Source organism: Myotis lucifugus, unplaced genomic scaffold (genome assembly GCF_000147115.1).
Source record: "Myotis lucifugus unplaced genomic scaffold, Myoluc2.0 scaffold_105, whole genome shotgun sequence".
Classification (NCBI taxonomy): Eukaryota; Metazoa; Chordata; class Mammalia; order Chiroptera; family Vespertilionidae; genus Myotis; species Myotis lucifugus.
Genome location: NW_005871153.1, coordinates 3,333,967 through 3,358,562, shown reverse-complemented (window position 1 = coordinate 3,358,562; position 24,596 = coordinate 3,333,967). Strand labels below are relative to the sequence as shown.

General features: G+C 53.8%; 1 protein-coding gene across 1 annotated transcript in view; it reads right to left on the bottom strand.

The window, feature by feature from the left end:
* Positions 1–24,596, bottom strand: part of ADCY5 (adenylate cyclase 5) — a 154,213-nt gene that overhangs the window by 122,996 nt on the left and 6,621 nt on the right. The window contains 3 exon segments of the mRNA XM_023757302.1: positions 23,622–24,356; positions 24,359–24,394; positions 24,397–24,472. Of these exon segments, the coding sequence (XP_023613070.1) occupies positions 23,622–24,356; positions 24,359–24,394; positions 24,397–24,472 (847 nt within the window).

The window sequence follows — 24,596 nt, the reverse complement described above, 5'->3', positions numbered from 1 at the left end:
TCCCCCACTGGCCTCGGGCCTCCTCCCTTCACCCCTCCGGCCCACGGTCACTATGCTCCCCCACTGGCCTCGGGCCTCCTCCCTTCATTCCCTCTTGCCCACTATCACTATGCTCCCCCACTGGCCTCGGGGCTCCTCCCTTCACCCCTCCTGCCCACTGTCACTATGCTCCCCCATCCGCCTCGGGCCTCCTCCCCACTGTCAAACCCGCCTCAGCCACTTCCCTGGGCTGCATGTTCCCCACCCCATAAACTCTCCCTGTCAAACCCCCTTCTAAAGTGCAGCTTGAACTACACACTCTTGCCCACAAATCTCAAAGGATACCCCCTTACATCTCCATTACACAGACACGCCTTGCGCCAGCTTCTGAGGCCGCCATGCTATGTTACCTTTCCAGCCTCATCTCCTGCCTGCACAGGGGACCCTGCACTTGGGAAGACTCAGGTGCCCTGCACACTATGGCTTCCAGGTCTTTGCTTCTGCATCCCCCCCGCAGCTCTGTTGGGGCTTCAGAGCCTCCTCCATAACCCTCCCCAGCGTGGGGTCCCCCTCCCAGATGTTCCCAACTGCTGCTCCTGCCTCTGAGGCCCTCTCCCCACCCGACTCAGCGCTCCTTATCTTGTTCCCCTTGGACTAGGAGACACTTGATGCTTGTTTTAGACGCCCTCCTCCCTCCAACCCACACAAACAACAAGCCCCTCCAGCACCTTCCTCATCACAGGATCCCCGTGCCACACACACAGAGGCACTTAAGACATCTGTCCCCACAAATGACCCTGAACAACCAGTTCCTTGGGGGGAGAAGGCAGGGGTGGCTGCCAAGGTTCGCTTCGGGGCCTTGGTGCTGGCTGCTGTCAGGAGCCACCATCACCCACGAGGGGACAGGTATCCTCTGTCCAGCACAGCCTGACTGTGCATTTACGAGTTATGGTCACGAGGCCCAGAGCAGCTCAGCGAAGAGCATTCTCTCTGCATACGCACACAGACACACTCAAGCAAAGGCCATTTCCCACCTGGAGAGCAGAGGTAAGGCTCCAGGAAACAGTGAGAAAAGGGACAGAGGTATTCAGGCGCAGACCCCACTTTAGCTTGTCTTCTCCAGGGAGGTATTATCACCTTCCTCTATTTCCTTCTGCCTGGAGCAGGGGTGAGATGGAGAGTCCTCCAAGAAGTAGATTCGAGGGGCAGGAAGGCAGGGTGGGAGGCGTGGGGTAGGCCCCACAAACGGCCCCTAGCCCTATACACGGCCCCAGCTCCAGATGCCTGGACCACTTGTGACAGATGCCAGGCTTAAGACAGTCAAAGCCTGAGAGCAGCCCCACCCCTGGCCTGTCAGCCCTACCCTGTTCTTCTCCCCTGGGGACAGCAGGTAGCTCAGGGTGGCAGTGGGAGGCAGTGGCCATGCCCCATCGGACCTTGCTTTCTTTTCCTAAGACAGCCTTAACAAAGGACCACAGACTGGGTGGCTCAAGCAACAGAAACTCATTCTCACAGTTCCGGAGGCCAGAAGTCCAAAAGCAAGGTGTCAGCAGGTTGCTTCCTCTGAGGGCTGTGAGGGGACCTGCTCCGGGCCTGTCTCTTAGCTTCGGGCAGCCCCAGCTATTCCTTGGCTTGCAGATGGTGTTTTCCCCGTGTCTTTCCTTAATGCATCTCAATCTCTGGGTCTAACTAACCCCCTTTTTATAAGGTCATCAGTCACATTGGATTAGGGCCTCCTTAATGACTTCATCTAACCCTGTCATCTGCAAAGACCCTATTTCTACGTAAGGTCACAGGTACTGTGGGTTAGAACTTCAGAAACAACTCAACACCTAACAGACCCCCAAGTCAAAGCTGCTAAAAGTATGGTTATTATTCCTTTGGAAATAATTACTATTAAAGACCTGGCCCTCAGGGGCTTCACAGGTGCCATGCTATCCTATAAGCATGCATGACAACACCATGAGGTAGGTTACTTTATTACCTCCACTTCTCAATGAGAAAGCTGAGGCCCAGAAAGGGCAGGGAACTCACCTGAGCTCACAAAGCTTGTGAATGACAAAGCCAGGATTCAAACTCAGGCAGTCCTTAGTAACCATACCGCATGATGTGAGCATCTCTGCCAGTCTGGGCAACACAGTTATTCTCTCACTATGATACTTAGTCCTAAGTCCTTGGTCTGGGTGTGGTTCACTGTGGCCATCCGATTAAGCCCTGGTATTCTCACAGGACAACTGCCCCTGTACCCTGGCTCAAGGTGACACCCAAGAGTAGGTGGGGACAGTCCTGCAGTGGGTGAAAGGAATTCTGAGTGGGCCAGTGAAGAAGGCAGAGACACATAGGACAGAGCAAGCCCACTGACTCCCTTTCCGGGACGTCCACCACCTGCCCCCAGACAGGCACAAAACCACACCATATTAAACCCAACTGCTCTATTATAGTGGAAGGGACTTATTGATTTGTCCTGAAGGATTTTTATCTAATGGGGGGAAACTGTGGGAGAGAGTTGAGCATGAAAAGACAGAAACCTGCTGCCTTCAAGCCCCCCGGCCATTCCTGATGCTCTAACCACATTCCTGCTGCCTCAAGCCCCACAGCCATCCCTGCGCACTAACCACATTCCTGGCCTGCAGCCAGGCCTTGAGTCCCGCGTCCCGGCCTTGTCTGTAATCGTGTGAGCTTGTTGGTGTTGTTGCTGTTATTGTTATTCTTGTAGTAATCATATTACTAGATGTTTCTCCTCCGGCTCCTCCGGCACAGCACAGACATCAGCTCATAATAATGCAGTCTTTACTAGGAGGCAACCCACTGCCACACTGGTACAGCCTGCTTCCTCCTGGGCAGCGGGGGGCCTCGCAGGGTTCCTCTGCCCAGCTCCTAATACGGCCTCACTCTCTCCCCTTCTCTTGGCAACGTGGCACCAAAGCTGAGTCGAGATTGAGAGGAGCAGCCAGAAGTTAAAACAGACAAGACCGTGGAAAACTTAGGGCGGACGCGGTGCCCAGAGGAGAGAGACGTTTAGTTGACATTTCTCCTTCTCTGGGCCTGTCCGTGGGATTCCAGGCAGCGGAGAAGGCCAGGGTGTTTTATACGGATTAGTGGCAAGTCTCACAAGAGCCCCAAGTGATCAGATGAAAACACTGAGGGTCAGAAAGCTGCGGTCACTTGCCTAGGGGAACTGGTACACACGCGGGTGGCGGAGCGGGGTCTCAGGTTCAGAGCTGCCTGCCCACAAAGCCCAAGCGCCTCCACATGGCCACTGAGTCAGGGCCGCAGGTCAGCGGCAGCCAGCTCAGCTCACTGGGGGCTGCAAATCCCCCACCCTCAGCCCCTACCAGCCATGAAGACCCACCTCTTCCCAGCCCATAAGACAATGGCTTCCAGGCCACACCCACCGGCAGCAGGCTTCCCGGCCCTTTTCAGTGAGCCCCTCCTCATGCTGCTGGGAGCCCTTAGAAGCCGTGGTGCCCTAGAAATCCAAGGGCTGTGGCCACTCTGGCAGAGGGGCGAGCACACAAATTAAGGAGCCAGCCCCTCTCCAGTAGGGGATAAAGATGCAAACACAGACATAGCTCAGTTTGGCAGGAGTCAGCATGGTCAGGATGCACAGAGCAGCGAGAGCCTCCTAACCATCCTTCCTGGGGAGAAGCATCGGGGTGACCTCCCAGATGAGAAGACTCCCTGCCCCTCTCAGGAAGGGGACAGGCCAGTTAGCGGGGCTGCCGTGGCCCTGGGCTCAGAAGCAGGCCACCCAAGGCAGCAGCTCAAGGGGGCACTTAGTCCCGAGCCCAGCCCTCCCTGATGCCCACCCATCCCACACCCACACCTGCTTCCCTGACTGAAGCCCTGAGTGTGGTGCAAACCCCGAGTGCTAATGGGCTTGTGAAATCCTGACCCCACACCCCAGCTATAAAACCCATCCCTACCCCACCCCTGGGGAGAAGGGGAAGTAGAGGGAAACTCCTGATGAAGGGGATGTGATTCCTGGCTCTGCCCTCCTGCGGGGCAGGGGGGTCCTCCTCTCCTGGCATCCCTGGCTGTGGCAGCAGCACCTCCAGCATCCTGCCTTGTCTCCAGGCTTCCCAGGTGCCCAGGACAGAGCACCTTTACTTCCCACAGCCAGAGACTGGGCCCTGAGGGGAGGGAGCCAGGGCCCTGTCCAATACTCAGGAAGCTCCCAGTCTGATGTAACACCTTCTGCCCCCAGAGTTCCCAATCTGGTGGGACATTCTCGGCCCCTGCCCTCAGGGTGCTCCCAGTCTAATGGGGGAGATGCCGCCCCTGCTCTCAGCCCCCCATCTGACAGAAGGGGCGAGCCTCCTGACTTTAGGGGGCTCCCTGACACCATTCTGAGAAGAGCTGGCACTGGGGCCCAAGACAGAAAGGGCCACAGGACAGAGCCCAGCAGCAGGCAGTGCCTCTGCAGTCAGCATCCAGTCCCAAGAGTCAGTCTTCCTGAGCAGAGAAGAAGGGCCCTCGGGGATCAGGAAAGCGGATGGCACAGGCCTTAAGAAGGGAAGGTGGAGCAGGCCAGCTGAGTGGGAGGAAATGAGGAGCCACCCCCTCTGGCATGGTCACCACCACTGCCACTCATGAGCAGCCTCCGCCCCAGCCCCGGGTCTCCCCACTCACTGCCTTGCAGGTGGCAGGAGCATCACTCTCATTTCTCACATGCCCCACGTGCCCAGGGAAAGGCCCCCAGGCTGCTGGGGTGGAAGGTCCCTGCTGTTGGCTCTGGTCTCCCTTTGGGTCCATGCAGGCCTTTGAGAGCCCCGGTGTCAAGGCCTGGGAGGGGGACGTGGCAGGGACCCCAGCCTCAGGGCAGATGGGCCGGCCCTGAGACGAGACTGAAGCAAGCGAGGGGATTATCACATGGCACTCAAGGGTCCACACCGTGCACCTTGTACCTCACCCAGCACCTTTCACACAGGAGGGGTCAAGGTCTGGGCTCTGCTTCTAGCAACCTGCTGACAGAGGAATCGCATGGTGGACGGCCATGTGCACGCAGCTCAGCTCTGTCCTCTGACGTCCTGGGCTCTCAGAGGGTGGGACTGAGAACGATTTATCTCATGAGCCCAGGGCTGTCCACCAACCAGACTGGGAGCTCCCTGAAAGCAGAAGCCAAGTGTCCCTCCTCCGGGCCTTTGTCCCCCCTCTGCCCCCCCTCCACACACACACAGGAAGGAAGCTAGTGCTCTCCTGCGCCCTAGCAAAGGGGCCCTTAGTTCTCCCAGGGACCCCTGCTGATTTCTCTGGAAAGATGGTCCAGGCAGGATCCACAATCCTCTCACACAGGCTTTTCCCGGAGATGAACAGCCTTGAGGACGAGAGAACAGTAACAGAGATGCCTTGGGAGTGGGGGTTGTTTCTGAGAAATGATGAGGGAGGGGAGGTCGCTGCCTCCTCCTGCCTCCACAGCCCTTCCTCCACCCTCACTCAGGGGGACCATCTTTTGGTCATTTCCCCCTTCTGCACCCCATGTTCAGCCTGGTGGGTGCAGGCTGGCTTTTCCAATAGGCTCCAAGTTGGAGGGCGTGAAGGCATGTGTGTGTGTGTGTGTGTGTGTACATGTCCGTGTGTGTGTGTGCCCATCTGTCCTGGGGAGCAATAATAGTTAATAAATAAGTAAATGGCAAAAATAGCCTCAAAGGAGCTGACAGGCAGAAGGCCAGAGCAGCCGGGCATGGGGCCAGCACCCTGAAATGCCAAATGTTAATCCAGCCAAAAGGGAAAAAAGGTCCATTCTGAGACTGCCTCCGTTAGCCAGGGTCAGGGTCTGCTGTGATTTCTGGCTCTGGTATAGCCCCACCCCAGGCAGCCTGAGTGCAGCCCAGGAACAGGGGGGCCCGTGCTCAGTGTTAGGGTAACAGCACTGGGGGAAGGGGGCCCAGGCTGGGGCACACATGATTATGAACGGGCAGGAAGCCGGCAGGTCACTTCCCAGCAGTCCTCCAACCGTCCACCCAGCTGGCCAGCCCTGTGTCCAGCCAGCCAGGGAATATTCTGGACATCACCACAATCTCTCACCCCCCGCATGGGCTCTGCCCCACCTAGACACCCACTTGGGAGCGAGGGATTTGACCCAATGTCCTGGCTGTCACTCACCCCCATCCAGATCCCTCATCTTTCACTGACCTCTCTCCAGCCTTCCCTCCAACAGGCCTCACCAGCTCTAAGCTGCCTCCGCACCGAGGCCTCCGGAGGTCCGTGGGTGGTTCTGTTGTCCTCTGCTGCCTGTTTGCTTGTCTTAATGCAGTTACACAAGGAAGCACATCTGGGAGAAGCAGATGTGTGCCCCCTTGTTCTCCAGTAGTTGTGACCCTTTCAAAACTTTTCAAAACTTTGTTCAAAGACTCTCTAAACCAGTCCTCTGAGGGGATGCGGGTCACAGGCCTATCTTCACTGCAGCTTCCCTCGGCTGCAGTCACCCCAAAATTCAGGGGGACGGGGCTCAGCCACTCCCTGGTTCACACTCCCCCAGGAAAGTCCTGGCCCCAGCTTCCCGGCTGGCTCGTCAGTTCTGGAGGGTCTGCACTGGTCTCTTGGTGACCACCAGCCAGAATAAGGATGGGGCACAGGTGGGGTGAACACCCAGGACCCAGCACCTAGCCCAGGGGTGGGCAAACTTTTTGACTCGAGGGCCACAATGGGTTCTTAAACTGGACCGGAGGGCCGGCATGGATGGAGTGTTTGTGTGAACTAATATAAATTCAAAGTAAACATCATTACATAAAAGGGTACGGTCTTTTTTTTTTTTTTTTTTAGTTTTATTCATTTCAAACGGGCCGGATCCGGCCCGCGGGCCGTAGTTTGCCCACGGCTGACCTAGCCCTTCTTCCACTGAGCCTTTTTTTTTTTGAGGGGCGGGGGAGGTAATGCAATTTGAGAGAGAAACGCTAAGCTCTCCTATAATGTGTGGGAACTTAAAAGTACAAACTATATGTAGCTGGGGCAGACCACAGGTCATTTATTGAGGGCGTTTCCCTTGGCAGTCCCTATGCTAAGTGCTTCGCATACATTATCACACAGAATGTTCAACACAGCCCTGGGGTAGCAATTCTTACTCCATCTCTAAGGATGGAGAACACTTAGGCTCTGAAAGGGCAAGGAGCCTGCCAAGGAGACACCGCTGGAACAGGGGAGAGCTGGGATTTGAACCTGCGGGCACAGGGAACACAGCTGTGAGCAGGAGGAGTCCCTGCCTGGGGAAGCTGACATTCTAATGTGGGGAGGGGGGCACTGAAGAAGGGGGTAATTATGCACCCCATCAGGTGGCCCTGAGAAGGGACAGTGTGTAGAGGCTGGCATATGGCACCTGTGGGAGCGCTAGGAACTATGCTGTGGTCGGGGTGGCCAGGAAGCTGGGGTCCTGGAAAGAAAGTTCTCAGAAGCTTGAGATCTCTGGGCACCGGGCAGGAGCTGGCAGGGTGGGGGCTCCTGGGTGCCAGAGGGAGGAGGAGCTAGGACACTGAATGCCTGTGGGCTTCACACTCAGATAAAGGCAAAGCCTTGGGAATTTGATGGGAGGAGTCTGACGTGGGGTATTTAAAGCCCAAGGAAAGGTAAGGAGGGGGGCCCTGGGGTCCACCCCAGGTGATAGCTAGTTCTCTGGAGGTTGGGGAGCTGATGTCCTAGTAAGAGAGCAAAAGGGAGCAGGCTTGGCACCACTTGCAACCAAGGCAAGGAGAAACTAATAGACAAATGCCTAGGTGCTCCCGAGGCCCCGCCCCCCTCTTGTCTGAAGGCCCTGATCCTCATCCTCCCCACCCCCTTCCAGCCTTGGACAATGGCAGCAGCCTCCACACTTGGCCCAGACTCCCTCTCCCTGGAGGCTCCTCCCTCCAGCTCCACACTCTAGCCTGGAGCCACCTTTTAAATACAGATGGGGCCACATCCCCTTACTCTCCTTCAAAAGAACCTTCTGAGATCCTCAATGCCTCAAAAAAAACTACCAACCACCTTGGCCGGATATCTATACACTTCCCAACCTAGTCCCATCTACTAGCCAGCCCGCCTTGCCACCACACTTCTTCCCATTCCTCCCCCTGCAACCAGCGCTCTGTCTCAGCGGCGGGACTGCAGGTGTCACCCTGTGCCCAGGGAGTGCGATGCCCATCTGTGCACTGGATGTAGGAGGCAAGAGCCCAGACTTGGAGATAGGCTGCTCGGTTCACTGTGTAAGCTCGGGCAAGTCACCGGACCTTCCATGTCTCAATGTCCTTATCTGTCATCCTCAAAATGGGGGTGACAACAGCAGTGCTTACCTCGCAGGGCTGTGGTGGGGATCAAACGAGTTGACATCACTAACACGTTTAGAATGGAGCCAGGTGCATAGGTTTACAGGTTTGCTCTTGTGGGCAGGGTCTGCAACTCATTCACCTTGGTTTCCCGGTGCCTAACACATGGTAGATACTTGTTAAATAATCCAATCCAACAGACACGGGACACCAGTACCGAGACAAAGAGAAAACTGACACTGACAAAAGCAAAGTCCGTTTAGGGAGGAGGAGGACTTTTGTCTGGGGACATGCTGAGTTCAAGGAGCTGGAAGGACATGGACCAGAAGGATCGATGGACAGAGATCCACGATCAAGGTCAAGGCAGGAAAATGAAGTGTGCACTGTGGCTACGTGACTCTCCGTCCCCCGGGGTTGTGTCATTTTTCTTACCTGCCCCCACTGCACCTGCTAAGGTACACACTGGGAGGACCTTTGGAGGTCAGCAGCTCTGTGCTGTAGAGATGAGGAAACTGAAGCTGAGGTCGATGTCTCCCTGTCAGGATGCCGTGCTGCAGCCGTGCACCGCAGTATCACAGCCGTGTCCCTGCAGTCACCTGGAAACCCCGCTGTCTGCCTCCTCTCTCTGGCCATGGACATATGTTCTGCTCCAGGCCACTTCCCACCTCCTGCCCTCAGAGCAGTCTCTTCATCTCCTCTCTCCCTGCCTCCCCCACAGCCTCCTCCAGCTCTGCCCTCTGAGAACCGCCCGGCACAGGCTCAGCAGAAAGTCCCCTCCTACCTGCAGTCTCAGCATCTCAGTCTGCCTTCTCCAGCCCACCCGGGGGACGTTAATGCAGAAACCTCCACTTCTGCGTGGGGCCTGACACTCCCCGACTTTTCAGGGAGCGGGGACCCTGCCTGCCTCCAAGTTCTTCTCCACCTGGGAAGGCACTATGGCAGTGGTTCTCTACCTTCCTAATGCCGCGACCCTTTAATACAGTTCCTCATATTGTGGTGACCCCCCAATTTCATTGTTACAAATTGAACATAATTAAAGCATAGTGATGAATCACAAAAACAATATGTAATTACATATGTGTTTTCCGATGGTCTTAGGCGACCCCTGTGAAAGGGTCGTTCGACCCCCAAAGGGGTCGCAACCCACAGGCTGAGAACCGCTGCTCTATAGGGTAGACCTGTGTGCCTGGGGCACAAGCCTCAAGCTTTGGGATGCCTCGTGAAGGTGCAGATTCCTGGGGTCTACACTGGACGTACTGGATCGGACTCTGACAAGGGGCCCAGGAATTGAATTTTCAAATAGAGTCCTGGGGACTTCTTAGCCACACCAGCTTGGGAGCTGCTGGAGCACTGGCTGAGTGTGCGCACTGGAGCCCCGCGGTCCCGCGCTCTAACTGTGCAACCTTAGGCAAGCCTCTCACCTTCTCTGGGCCTCAATGTTCTCATCTATAAAATATTCTCCCCCAAAAAAATAAATAAATAAATAAAAGCAGTCCCTACCTAATGGGAGATTGTGAGAGTCAAATACGTTACTAAGTGCTCAACGCTGTGGGTGATGATTGGTAGGAATTGGCAATATTGTCCTAGCTTTAGGCAGGGCATCTCAGAGAGGTAGATTTCCGTCGAGGGAAAGGATGAAGTGTCCTCTTTCTCTCCATACCCAGGCCCTGGGGGTTCATCGGGACAGTGGGAGGCTAGTGCGTGGAGAAGAAACAGAGATTCTGTTCCCAAAGCACAGCCTGCCCCACACCTCCAAACGCAGAGGGGACGTTAGAGAGCAAGAGGAGCCTGCGCTCAGAGCCGCTCCAGCCCTCGATGGAGGTGGAGGGAGATCACAAAGGCCTTCTCTCTCACCCCCACGGGCCAATCAGGTCGTTTCCTGCAAGCTTTTCCTCCCAGGGGCCTGGAGATAACTCTGACTTAGTGAACAGTAACAGAGAGAGGCACCTGAATACCAGTTCTGGAGAAGGGTGGAGCTGGACAGGGGCAGCAGCAAGTGGGAGAGCGTGGGCACCCTCAGGTGGCACCTTCCACCTGTTTGGCCAGCTTCAACTCCGGGAAGCCCAAGGCTCCAAGCCACTGCCCTCTTTACTACCACCCGCGGCCCAACTGCAACCAGGCCCCCTAGCCTGCCTGCCCGGCCGCTGGCCCACGCACCTCAGGCCAGAGTTGTTCCTATCAGGCTAATAGCAGCTCGGGGTGCGGAGACCAGTGGGAGCCTCAGAGTGGGCAGCTCAGCCTGCAGCGAGTAAATGCCCCACACAGCACTCCGGGGCCAGCCTCAGCCCTTCTCCCCAACTCTCAGCGAAGTGTGCGGGTTGGTGCCTCCTTTCACACCCTCTCCCAAGGCCTCCTCCTTTCTCCCACCTCCTCACGGCACAGAAGCTCCAGGGTCAGCCCACGAGACCCCCTTCCCGCTCCAGACCGGGGAAGAGGGATGCAGCATTCCGTATCTTTTCGTTCCCTTAAGAGAAACCAGGTCTGTTCTTTAAATCCAGGCTTCAGGTGATTTTTCTGATATTTTCAGAAAATTCAGAGCAAAAGTAAAAAATAAAAGACTGCAGGGAAGGCAAGCTAGAACTAATTCTACGGACTTGGCCACGGCCCAGAAAGGCCTCGCCGAGAGGCCATTACTGCCTCCCAAGAGACGCGAAGAGCCGCCCAGGGGGCTGCCCCACCTATCCCCCATACAGGAAGACCCCACTTCAGACTAGCAGGAGTTACCCACAGACCTGTCTGCCAGGGAAATCACCCTGAGGCCTCAGAGGGAGAGGGCGACACACCTTTAAGCCAGCCCTACTGATGGACATCAGGTGGGAAAAGCAGGGGCAGCAACACCCCACGTGGAGAAGATATGAGATAGTGACTAAGCCGGCTTTTCTAGGCCATTGTCACCAATGCCGGAGAAATATTCCACTTTAAAAATAAATGTAAAGCAGGCATCCAAAATTAACTCTCCCCAGATAACCCCTTTCCAAAAGAGACCACATCATAAACCACATGTGGTCATTCGGGGAGGATTTATCCCAAGGACACCTCCCCAGGCCTCAGCCCCATGCACCTGGCACTTCTCAGTCCTCTCAGTCCTCAGATGGACCCCAGCTTCACGCGCTTCTCACGGTCCTCGTGGAGCACGAGGGCTGCAGCTGAACCCTGGTGCTTCCGGCCCTGATGCTAGGAAAGATGTGGCCTCAACGTGGACAGGAAGGAAGCCCTTTCAGAGTGCAAGCCACACCTCTCCACCCCAGCACATCACCTCAGTCTGTGCCACCCGTGCTGATAACAATAAATGCGGACAGGAAATCGCTAATTATATAATTTCCTGTCTATATTTCATGACCTTAAGAGACACAGAAAAAGTAATAGTGGTAATAACTGGACTAACATTGCTATTTCCCTGCTGTGTAACTTTGAGCAAATTCATCCAACAAATTTTACTGAGCATCTACTACACTGTTCTACTTGGAGAGAGACACAGACGGATGAGCACTGCTGGAGGTGGGCGGGCCACAGGTGTCTGTACCATTTCTCGCCACTGCAAAGTGAAATATCACAGACGACAGACAGGGAAGAGTTAATCCAATCAATAGGCATTGGTTTGTAGCTAACAGGCTGTCAGGACTGTCGTGAGATTTGCTGCTCTGCTGAGATAGCTGAGGCTCATGGTGTAGTCATTTCCTAAAATGTTCTTGCAGTTTTCATAGCACTGCACTAAGCCATTTACGGAGCCATGTTTGGGGCTAATTGCTGGTGATAAGAGCAACATAAATACACCAAGCCACAGCCCTGCCTGACAAGATTTTATACACCAACCACCAACCAGATTTTCTTCCCCTATTACACGCCTGCAATAATTTTTAGTGGCCATCATTCTCTACTGAATCACCGCAATAAACCCTTTCAATATAAACAACTCGCCTTTCAATATCTCCATAAATCAGGCTCAGCGTCATCCACATGATCTCTCTGCTGATGGAGGGAGGTTCGGGGCAGGAGTTCTCAGCCCCATGCACATCAGCAGCTCCGGGAGCACTACGAACGCTGGTGCCCAGGCCGCGCCAGGTGAGCCTGGAGACGGAGTTATGTAAAAACTCCTACCTGTGCCATCACTTCCCACACCGTAAGCTCTGACGGGTTACTTAACATTATCCCACCCAGAAAGTTAATTGCCCACCGTGGGCATGTGAGGTGAAAAACGGAGGCGGACACGCACTGCACTCAACCGTGAGGAAGTTGATAACACTCCGAAAGAAGTTCTGTTTCATGGGATTTCTTGGGAAATGGTGAGGAATACTTTTTGGAATTTGTGCAGTGTCCATGCTCATGCTTCTCGTCCTTACACTTGAACTTGCCTCCAGGTGAGTCTCTGAGGTTCGCCCCACATTTTACACCTGGAAAGAGGGGCATGGGGAGGACTCATGGAGCAGGAAAGGACATCAGAGGAAAGATGAGAAGGAGAGACCAAGGACAGGAGGGGAAGCAAATGGGTGCACCTGCTGTCCTCCCAGACAGCACCTGACTGTTCAGTGGGCCATCAAGAGAAGGAGGAGAATGAAAGTGAAAGCCAGTGTTTTTCTAGACGGGGACCCCATGCACATGGCCCCCTGCCTAGAGGACAAACTTGCCCTGTCCAGGAAGAGAGCACCATGAGGGAGGGACCCCTCCCTGCCAAGAGTCAGAAGCCCTTGTGGAACCTGAGGATGGGAACTTATCTGCCTTCTTCCCACAGTGCTCGGCGAGTAAAGGTCAGAAAGTCAATAACATTCAGTAAATATTCAGGCATTAACATAGACAAGGCCCCAGCCCTCAGAGGGCTGACGGTTGAATAGACTGATAGATAAAATTACCCACCAAGATAAAATCACAAACCAGCATAAGTGCTACAGAGAAAAAGAAGAGGATGTTTCTAATTTATTTTTATATGTCTTTAAATTTATTTGTATTGTTCAAAGTATTGGACGTTTCTAATTTAGATTCACAGCACGAGCTGTTACGAAGGCAGGACCCCTGGAGGGGCATGAGCCTGCCCTGCAGCTTGGCCCCTCTCCCTGGGCAGCAGCCTCAGCGGAGAGGTCAGGGCCAAGGCACTTTCCAGGTGGTATTGCTGCCTGGGGGCCAGTCATGCAGATGGACGGATCCCTCAGGGACTTGGCCAGAGGAAGACTGGGGACTTGGGCATGTTAAGTACAAATAAATAGCCTTTCCACACCGCCCCCCCTTAAAAAAAAAGTGAAAATAAAACCTGGAAAATCCACTTAGCAAAAGGAATGGCCCTTGGGCAGGAGTCTCATTTTCCCTAGTTTCCTCGTGAAGAGTGAGAGGGACAGGAGTGGATCTGAAGCTGAGCTAAAGGATATCTGAGTTACGTTTGAGGGGTTGATGGCTCGGGGGGGCTGGACTTAAAACGCATCCTAGAAACGCACTAGGAAGCACTAAACTGCGTATCGACTGGATGCTCCTTGGCAGAAAGACCCCAAGTCTTGACCTCCAAGATGTACCAGGAAGTGATCCTGTGTGTCCCCAGAAGCCTCCTCCCTGCCCTCCCCTGCCCCACTTATGCCACCCTGACTGGATATAAGGCAGCCTCACCCCCAGAGCTGAGCTCTCCTAGCCTCGCTCTGACCCCCTCTTCTGGGTCTCATCCACAAAACCACTCAGGGGCTCTTCACAGGTAAACATCTGCTCCCAGGTGCCCCCTGAACACTTCAGCGCTGCCTTCCCTCGCAGCATCACTGCAGGCTCAGGAAATGACAAGTCATTTAATGCCCATCTGAGCCAGACACCACGAGGGAAGGGAGGCCATCACACATTTAAAACCGTGCATTCCAAAACCGAACAGACAACTGCTGGAGAGCAGCTGTGCCTTCTGCTGCTTCTGCAGGCACCACGGGGCGGACCCAGGGCCCGGCCCACTGTGAAAATTCAGACACTGCATTTGGTATCACATCTGGATTTGTATAGCAGCTCCTAAGCTAATGAACTAGCTGTGTGACCTAAATGAGGTCACTCAACCTCTCTGAACCTTTACCTCCTCCTCTCTGAAACAGATCTGTAATTATGAGCACCCCTACATGCATTAACTTGTTTGGACCAACCAACAACAGATCCTGTCAGTCAGAATCTATTATCCCCAATTTACAGAGAGGAAACTGTTTGAGAAAGGGTTAGGCGACTTAGCCAGGATCATATAACCAGGGTTTTTCCCTGGGCCCCTGGGTCCGTGAGCCCCAAAGCCAGTGCCTGCCCCTCTTAACCCATCATCTCCTCAGAGCTGTCAGCAGATCACACGTGGTAAAGTCCTTTGTCAGCTATAAAATGCTAATCAATATAAAAGCATTTGAGTCTTTTGGCTGATATTTGAGCCACTGCCTAGGGAATAAATAGAAAGCCACACATTTTTAGGAAGCAGAGATTTTTTTTTTAAAAAAGCAGAAAAAAATTAAAATATACGTATATTTGTTGTTTTTTAAATTTCACACAATTCTTCTAGTCCAGCAACCACTCTACTAGCACTAGCAGCAAACATATGTTAGCAAATGGGCGTGAGAGGCCAAGGCAGGCTTAGGGGCTGAGTCTGCCATAGAGTTCCGCACCTGCGTTTTCGCTCCAGTAGGCGGCCTCTCCCCTGGTGTTCAAGTCAAACCGGGTTAGACTCCTACCTTCTCCACTCTCAATGTGGACTTCCCTAGAAAAAGACCCTGGGGCAAGGATTGGAGAACAAGTGGTCTATCTGGAAGGTGACTCCAGGAAACATTAGAAAGGGTGTGGAGGAGTGAGAAAAGGAAGGGACGAAAGTCGCACACAAAAAGTTTCAAGCCTGTTACCCCTGTGGACAACCAGAGCCGAATCCTTCTGCGGGATCGGGAACCCATGAAAAACATGCCCCAGAGTTACAATCCCCTCACCCCGGGGGCAAGGGAGCTGGGGTATTTATCCACCAGCACCCAACAGTCATTGGTTGAGAGCTGCTCTGGGATGGTCACTGCCCAGCACTTCTGACCTGCCCCAGGAGCAAAGGGGCTCGGAGCCAGAGAAAGAAAGCCTGCAGGTGCTGACAGCTGGACGTCTGGCTGGCAAGAGTGGAAAGGTACATGCCCAGGGAATATGGGCAGGCACTGAACCATCTGCTATGCTCACTAGCTGTGTGACCTTGGGGAAGGGACTTACTTTCTCTTATTGCAGTTTCTGCAGCCGGAAATGGGGATAAAAATGTCTTTCTCACAGGGGTGATATTACGATTAAATGAGGTCATGTATGTGAGGGATAAGCCCAGTGCCAGGCTTGCAGTAAAGATGCAACAGAAACCCGTAAGAGAAACTGAAACTAGATAAAGGAGGCATCTCCCTGGTCCCTTCCAGCCCCGTCAGTTTATTGAATAAAGGATTCTGGACCCAGATGGGGAATGAGACTTTAAAACAGGCAGCTAGCGGATGCAAGCTGGCAATCTCCTTCCCGAGGGAGGCAAGTCCCCGTCTGGATTAGTCTGCCTAGGTCTGCCCCAGAGGCAGGGGCTGGACCCTGACAAGCTCCGCCCCCTGCAGCAGTGAGTTTAAACAAACACAGATGCCCCCTATTATGTTCCTTGAAAAACTGGCTCTGGGGTCAAATATGTTTGATATGGGAAAATTTTAGTACATATTAACATACTAACAGCTTTAAAGTCCTATAGTAAAGAATTCTGTTTAACCCAGTATTTCCTAAAGTTATTTGACACAGAACTGAATGTGTGTATGTGAAACATCCATTAATGTCCCTTCAAAGGACATTTAGTGGGAGAGTCTGAGCTAAAGGCAGTTCTAGAAGCTAGGACGCAGGTTGAATCATCTTGGAACTCCCTTGGCCTAGCACAGTGCCTGGTACACAGTAGGCACCTAATAAATGGTTGTTGCCTGAATGAATAGGGAGAAGTCAAAAGAACGACTTAATAATGGTTTTCAAATCTGTGAAGTGATATCGTTCCGGCAGTGCCAGGCAACGGTTCTCTGTTTCCAGGAAGGCACACATTTTAAATGGCAGAGGAGGGATTTGGGAAGCCCTGCTCGGAGTTTAGGATCACAATCCCCCGAAATAGGCTTCCAAGCAGAGCTACATCGCTTCCGTCTGTGGAGGTGTTGGTCTAGCACTTCGGCACAGCCGAGAGTCTGCGTGCAGCTGTCCACCCACCCTACCACCCATTCACGCAGTCATTCATTCATTCAAACAAGCCCTCACTGAGCACCTACTATGTGCCAGGGCACTGAGGCTGGCACTAGGTTCCTCAGGAATCCTTCCAAAAGCCAACTAGGACTTCAGTGAGCTTTGTGATAAAAAGCCCCGGGAATCCCTAAGGAGAGGGGAGACAGGACCACCCCAGTGTGAGGTCAGGAAACCTCAAGCCCAGAAGCCACAGCTCCTAACCCTCCCAGAGAAAGAGACAGTAGGGGTGGTGAAGGGGGGTGGATTTCACACTGACACATGAGGCTGGCCTAAACAATAAAGCCACTACTGTTTCTCAGTGTTTGTTTGTCTACCACCCCCCCTTTCCTGTGACTGTATTTCATTGTTCCCGGAGAGCATCCCTGCCCCCACTTCCAAGCTCTTCCCCCTCCCCACACTCAGAGTTCCAACCTCCCCTTCCTTTCCTTCCTACTCTTTCTCCTTCAAACCATCTCCTAAGTCCCTACCTCTAGCCTCCCTCCTCAATACCTGATCTCCTCATTCTTTACTATCTGTTCCAGACCTGGATATCCCCAAGGTTTTTAATATTCACTTACCAGACAAATTAAATGAATAAACCAGGACTAAACCAAGGTCCGTCTTTCTGCTGAAACCCCCCAACCTCCACCAATGGTGAGCCATGGACTGCTTTGCCTCAAACAGGAAGCGGGGGCTGGGAATGGTTGGGAGGAGGAACAAGAGGAGAATATGAGTCCAGGTCTGGGGCACCCTTCCCCTCCTATTCCGTCATTGCCACTTGCCTTCCATGTCTACATCCCTGTATCAGTACTCACACCAGCCCCACCTGTACATCTCCAGATGGGTCTGCAGTGATTTTGCTTTCTCTACACTAAAGCTGAGATGGGTATGATGATAGGATACATCAATGGACTTTAGGAGACAGTCATGCTGTTGCAAGATACCAAACCACAGATACCAATCCTAGGGTTGGGTGTGACCTGAGCAGTTATCTGGGCCAAAGATCCCAAACTTAAGAGTTGGTCATCAAGACCACCTGGGAGCTTTGAAAACTAGATCCAAGCTGTTGAAAAAAAAAATAGATCCAATCCTGGCCCCACCCCAGGCCTTTGGAAGCAGAACCTTCCATTTCCTCAGAAACAAGCCTGGCAGACAGCCATCCAGGTTCCACCTGACCATCTCCACTGGCACAGCTGGCTACCCCAGGAGGCATCTGGTTTGATGGCTGAAACCCCAAAGACTAAGAAGGGAACTCCTACCTGGAGCTGAAGTCTGTCAACTATTTCCACCCATTACCCCCAACCCTGCCCTTGGGAGCAACCGAAACTAAATGTAGTCCCTCTTCTACTATCTGACAAGAGGGATCCCAGCAATAATGGCTTGACCGTCTCTCCAGGTTTTCTTACCTTGCTACAGCCTGTTCTCCTCCAAGATAAATACCCCCCTCCTTTCAGATGTTCTGTGAGAAGTCAAGAACTTCCAGTCCTCTGAATTCTAGCATCGAGCAAGATGCTTCAGAGGGGACTTCGATCCTCCTATGAACTGGATTTGCCTATGAACCTAACCCAGACCCCGTTGGTCTTTCCCAACAGCCAGCCCAGAATGCAGACTCACATTAAGCTCATGGTCCCATAACTGGCAACCCCCAGATTTTGTTCAGGCTGCTGTAAAGAGAGATCTTCTCTGTCCTAGACTTGGACATTGCTCTGAGATAAGGTAGGGAAAGCAGGGCTTTCCAACTGTCTTCACGAAGTTTCATGTTTGGGAGAGAAGATGAATGCTGATCCCGCCCTCCATCAGCTAGCTACCCTCATCTGGCACGCATGGATGGAGGATATGCTACAACATAACTTATGTAACTGCACCCAGAGGGTCAATGGGCCCATATCAGAGCTCCCAGAGCAAGCTGTTTCCAATCCCAACACAGGCTCCTGCTCCTGCTCAGCAAACGACTACCATCTGGACCTACCACAAGACAAAGTTAACTGAGGTGCGAGCGGGCAGCTGTGGACTGGAGGTTACCCAGTAAGAGGCTGGTACAATCACAGGGAGGCTTCCACATGCGGTGCCCTTCTCCCCAACACACACCCCATCTCCTGCTGGAACCAAGGTGGGAACTCTAGTCACACCTCTCCGGAGACCAGCAGGCCCAGCCCAGCACTGGCCCCAGCCCTGACTCCTGGCCAGGGCCCGTCTGTGCAGGAAAGGTGCTGTCCAGGCCTGTGAAGCTGATTTATAGCACTTCTGAGAGGCTGGGCAGGTCTCCGTGATGGGGTTTAAGACACCGTCTGTGTCTTCTCTGTACAGGAACATGAGCATACTGTTCTACGTTCCACAAAACATAGACCTCCTGCTCTTGCTTCAGATCAAAACTTACATTGAATTATTAACAGTGAACATTCTGCAAATACAGCAGCTGATCACTCTGCTCCTCGCTGGGTCTCTGCTATTCCCGCAGTCCTCCTCACAGGAATAGAGGCATCCCTGGGGTCTAGGAAATGACCCCCCCCCTCTAGAAGCCTGCTCAATCCCCACCCCCAGAGGCTTCTGTTCCCCTCTAAGCACCCCCTTCCCACCCATAGAGGAGGCAACTTAATCGAAAGCAATTAGCAAAACTAATTGGCAAATACAATTAGCCTTGAGGCAAGACAAGGAGACCCTCCTCAGCTGCAAAAGCAGCACCAACCCCCACCCCAACCTGCTGTGCTGCTGGGGTTCACAAAGGCCGATTTCTCTGTCCAGGAATGCGGGTGTCGGGGAAGTAATTGGCAGCAGGCCATTCCCAGTTCCCTGTGGTTGCAGTTGAAGTGTGTCCCCCTCCACACCACCCAGGCGGTCAGCCAGGCAGTGGTTGCCAGGAGCACACATGGGGCAGCCACAATGACCCACCAAACAGGCCTCAGGGTCAAGTTCCAGAACCAGGAGGCAGCCCTTCAGTGGAGCTCACTGGGCAGCTGAGCGGTGAGTAACAGAAAAAGTGTCTGAAAGGGAAAGGGGGGACTCCATGGGTCAGGGGAGCTAACCACTCAAGTCTAGCCCCTGGCCTCATTATGGAAAGGGGGATGCATCCAAGGTACTTCCCTAAGAAGTCAGAGGTCAAGGTCAGAAGGGCGTTCAAGGCCCAGAATCAGAAAGGCAAGCAGCCACAGGAAGCCACTCACCAGCCAAGAATAAACAGGACAGAGCTGCAATGATCTCCTTTCAAAGTCAACACAAAGGTTTCCCAGGCCGACCTCCATCACCTGGGCCAGCCATGGAACAGTCAGACACACACACCCCGGGGCCAGCCCACGTGACAGACACATCTGCATAACACGCATCCACTATCATCCACTATCTGTGGCCAGCCCACACCAGAGACATACCCACACGCACACGCACACACGCACACCCGTACCCACCCCTTGGCAACCACAGCAGTCGGCTCCCACCCCCATCCATTCCCAGCCTCCTCCCTGCAGGCACTCACACAGTCACAGACATCACCCACACAGTGCCTGTGCCTTTCTGATATCTTGAACAACTGGTGACAGTTGTGGGTTCAAACAGGCACCAAGGATGAAATGCAGAAAATCACTAAGTTTCTCCAAAAGGGTTAGAGGGAAGAGAAGGAGGAGCTGCAGGGAGGCTGGGTGGAAGATGGGTCATCCCACACTGCAAGGACAACCTCCAACAGCTCCCCGGGCAACCTCCTCTAACAGCTCTTCCACACTCACAGGACCCACATGGGGTCCCTCAGGCAGGTTTAATGTGGCTGCAGAATAATAATACCCCACACTGAACAGAACTCTCTACTTTCCAAAGAGCTCTTCCATCCATTATCACCTCCTAAAGTAACACCAGACAGTGGAAAACGCTCCTCTCCTTGGCAAAATGACCACCCACCCTCACAAGGCTCAGAGATTTTCCTCCAAAATAACCTTTAATAGCTCAGCATATGTAATAGTTGTGTGAGCGTGCCTGTTTGTGTGTGAGTGCACGCAGAGCTTTATGTAGCAGAGTGGGATACAGTCAAACAAAAATGAGGTTGCCATGGCAACAGGCTCCGGCATCATCACAGCCTATTAACACAAGTGAGGAATGTGTTTGGCAGATGCTCGAGTGTTATTTATGGTATGGGTGTAGCAGAGGGACTTGTAACACGCAAAGAAGGAGAAAAAAAAACAACCCTGTGACGCTCCTACTGTACTCCACTGAGGAGACCACAGTGAGACAAGAGCACAGAAGGAGAGGCTGAGAGGCTGCAGATGGCGAGTAAGAGATGGAGAAGAGCAGGCAGGCAAGCAGAGGAGAGGTGGACAGAGAGCAACAGGGGGATGGAGGGGGAGGGGAGAGAGAGGAAGTGAGAGAGGAAGAGCAGAGGCGGGCAGGAGGACACCAGGGGAAGAGCGAGAGCCAGAGATGTCACAAAGAGAAGAAAAAACTTCATCCCCCAAAGAGGACTGCCCCACCTTGCCTCTCCATCCTCTCTAAGTAAAATCCATCAGAAGGCACCTGTTAAGAAACCAAATGTTTTCTCCTCCTAATTGGAGCAAAGGGCAGAGCTCCAAACATACGAGGGGCTGGGGAAGAATAAAGTACCAGGGTCCGAGGGGGCCAGCCTCGCAGGAAGAGAAGTGAAGAAATGCCAATAGTTTCCTGAGGGTCTACTGGGTGCCCACGACACTGCTGCCCCATGTCCCTGGACCAGGGTCCTCATCAAAGAAATGAGCGTGTAAGTCCCTTGGACTGAGGAATCCTGAATTACAGGGGTTTTCCCTCTTCTACCATCTCTTGTCTAGCACAGTACAGGGTACTTAGGAGGGATGGCATCTAACCCAAGCCATCCTCAACTGCCTGCCACTCTGGGGTAACCTGAGGCAGATGTTAACGCTGGACTGTCCCACTTATATTTTCCCACCGTTGCTCAAGAAATAAAAATTTTACATCAGACACAATCAAAAAGGTAAATCAAATACAAACAAAAGGATACAGTTTTCTCTGAAGCCAAAAAGAAATAGCAGTGGCATTCCCTTGTAGGGGACCATTCCTAACAAGCTCTGCTATGCTCAAGGGAGATCTTGAGAAGTTAAGTGTAAATCCGCCCAAAAGCCTACACCCAAGCAAAGGTCTAAAGGCCACAGTGGGTAAAACAAGCCGAGGGGGGGACTGGTAGAGATGGGGAGAAGAAAAGAGGAACTGGCCTGAGGAACTGGCAGGGGAAGCCAGGCACTGTTGCTGCAATGACATTTTCATGCTAACATGGAGCTGGAGTCCCTCAGGTTCAGCACTCTATCCCTGGGATCTGACTCCAATCTCTCGAAATCATACATGCAGGATCGCTACGGCTGTAATCAGACCCTGCCTCCCAGTCTGGTCTAAAGGATCCTGGAAATCTCTACCGCTCTGTGTGGATGACATGCCCTTCCCCCTGCAGAAAAGCTACACCCATCCAAGCCAGGAACAACCCCCAAAGATGCAACACCCATGTGACAGCTCGGGTCCTCAGGTCAAAGTAGCTGAAGCCTTTAAAGCACTAACAGTAATAGTTAATTTTTTTAAAACCATCATCTCTCAATAGGTTTCTCTCAAGTTCAAAGCTGATGTCTAAAGTTTTTCTTCTGATCCCAGATCAGAAAAACTTCAACTTAGCATTAAACAACCCCACCTACTCCACTCATTGGAACCCAACCAAACTGGCAACAGTTATTAAATCCCTCCTAAGTACCCTGCACTGTGCTAGAGGGTAGAAGAGGGAAAACCCATACAATTCAGGATTCCTGAGTCCAAGGGGCTCACATTGAATGAGAAGCAAAACCAACGGAGCCTCGAGAACAGTAAGTGCTCCCCTCTGTGGCTCTGACTCCATTGTTACCATGCAGAAGAGGGAGAGGCCAGTGCAGCTGGAATGGAAGAAGAGGGCCCCTCGCAGGTGAGGGCTGGGACAGAGGAGGGTGGAACAGTAAAGGAACCTCTCATTCTCTCAAAAAGGAACCTGAGGCCCAGAGAGCTTGCGGGTCCCCTCTTTTCCAGTCATGGAGCACTCTGGAAGTGCAGCTAGAGCAGAGAGCCCTGGAGTGCATGCCGGTGCTATTCCCTGGGTGAGAGTCAGGGGCACAGGAACACGCCTCGAGAAAGAGTTCGCCCTCAACAGGATCAAAGTCTGAGAATGGCATCAGAGTTGGGGAGGAGGAAGGCAATGACAATGGAATATAGTTAAGAGGTTCTCTAGAGACGGCAAACAGCCTCAGAGGGTTGCAGTGGGCACCGTGGTCAAGAGACTGCTAGCCTACAACACGGGCCCGCTTGACTCTCTCCCAGTTGAGCTAAATGCAAACCAGCAGGCTCAGCAGGGTCGGTGGATGAGGTCCATGGAGCCACAGACAAGGGACTGCTAAAAGGAGAAGGTGTGCCCATCGGAGGCACTGGTCTCACCCTGAAGGCAGGATGGCAAGTATTCCTCTCTCCCAAAACCCTTCAGTGCAGTCACCAGTTAACAAAGTTTTATTTTCTCCCAAGTCTCACTGTTCTAGGTTCACCCAACCAGTCCCAGCAGGGATAACACACACACACACACACACACACACACACACACACAACCCACCACAGGCAAGAACCAGGAACATCAATAAGAAGGGGTCACAATGTCCAACATTAGCTTTCTGCTCAGGCAAACAGGGGGCCTGCCACCACACATCTCAGAAGCACCTTCCTACCTTTGCTGGCAGCAGCTTTTTGGCTTGGGGCACTTTTGTAATCGAAACAACTTGTCAGCCCCAGTCTCAGACAACTGGCAAGGTTATCATTCCTCTTGCTTAAGACTGGGCAAAGGGTGCCCACGGTCTGCTCTCCCCAGCCCTTTACCCAGGACTCCTCAACAAACCAGCAGTAGCTCTAGGGAGGGGGAATCTGCTATAGGGTCCAGCCGCTTGTGTCAGGGGCCTTTCTACATATACAGGGACAGAAGCACAGGAAGAAAAGGGAACTGCTCCAAATCCTTCCTCATTCTCATCTCGACAATAATGGCTATGGTTTAGTGCGTGTTGCTGCGGCGCCAGGAACATTACATATAATGCAAGGCACTCCTTTCAAATGAAAATGCTGGGGCTGAGAGCGGGTTAAGGGGCTGGAAGACACCACACAGATGACACAGCCATGTCTCTGCCCCTTTTGCCACTTTAGAAGGGTGAGGGTGGGAGGTCTGGCCTGCTGGCCCCACAATGCAGTCCCTGCGGCCAGGTGGGCCCTTACCTGCTTGAGCAGGAACTGGTCCTGGGCGTTGGTGTGCAGGGCAATCGCCAAGTGGAGGGCAGACAGGAGTACCCCGCTGAGCACCGCGGCCCGCATGCGCACGGGCAGCAGCGTGTAGATGGTGTAGATGAAGAACACGGTCCACCAGATGCCCTCCGAGGCGCTGCGCGGCTGGGGCAGCAGCAGGCCCACCACCTGGACCACCAGCACCACCGCAATCAGCGCATAGCAGGCCAGACCCATGTGGTCCTGGTGGAAGGCGGCGCGGTTGCAGAGCACGGCCATCACGAGGATCGCGCCCACGGCGGCCGCCAGCACGGACAGGTAGGGCACCTGGAGCGGTGGCCGCGCCGCGTGGAAGGCCAACATGACGAGGCACACCAGCACCAGCACGGCCATGAGCATGGTGAGGCTGCTCTGGTTCAGACGGAAAAAGTAGCGCTGGTACAGCCGCTCCAGCTTGTCCGATGGGAACTTCTTGGAGCGGAATATCTGCAGCAGCGCCAGGCAGCAGGCGCCCAGCGACAGAACCGCGCCGGGGCCCGCGCCCGCGCCCGCCAAGCTGCCACCATCCCCGGGCCCTTCGTCGCCCTCGATGGTGCCGGCCTCCAGCTCGTCGGCCGCACGGCCCTTGCCCCGCCGCTCCTCCAGGCCCAGCTCCACCGAGCGGGGGCGCACCTCTGTCCCTCCCGCTGCGGCCGCGGAGGCCGCCGAGCCCGCCGAGCCGCCGCCGCCGCCGCAGGGGGCGCCCGGGTGCTGCCCCCTGCGGACCGCGCCCCGTGGCTGCCCGCGGCCTGCCCCGAGCCCAGTCGTCTGCCCCGCGCTCCTGCTAGGCGGACTTGAAGCGGAACCTGAGCCTCAAAGCCCCGATCAGGGGGTTCTCCCCCACTGCGGAAGACTCCTCCGTCCACTCTTGTCCGCGTAACTTGAAGTGGACATGCGTCTCTATGGCTGGCGAGGCTCCCCCCCCACAAG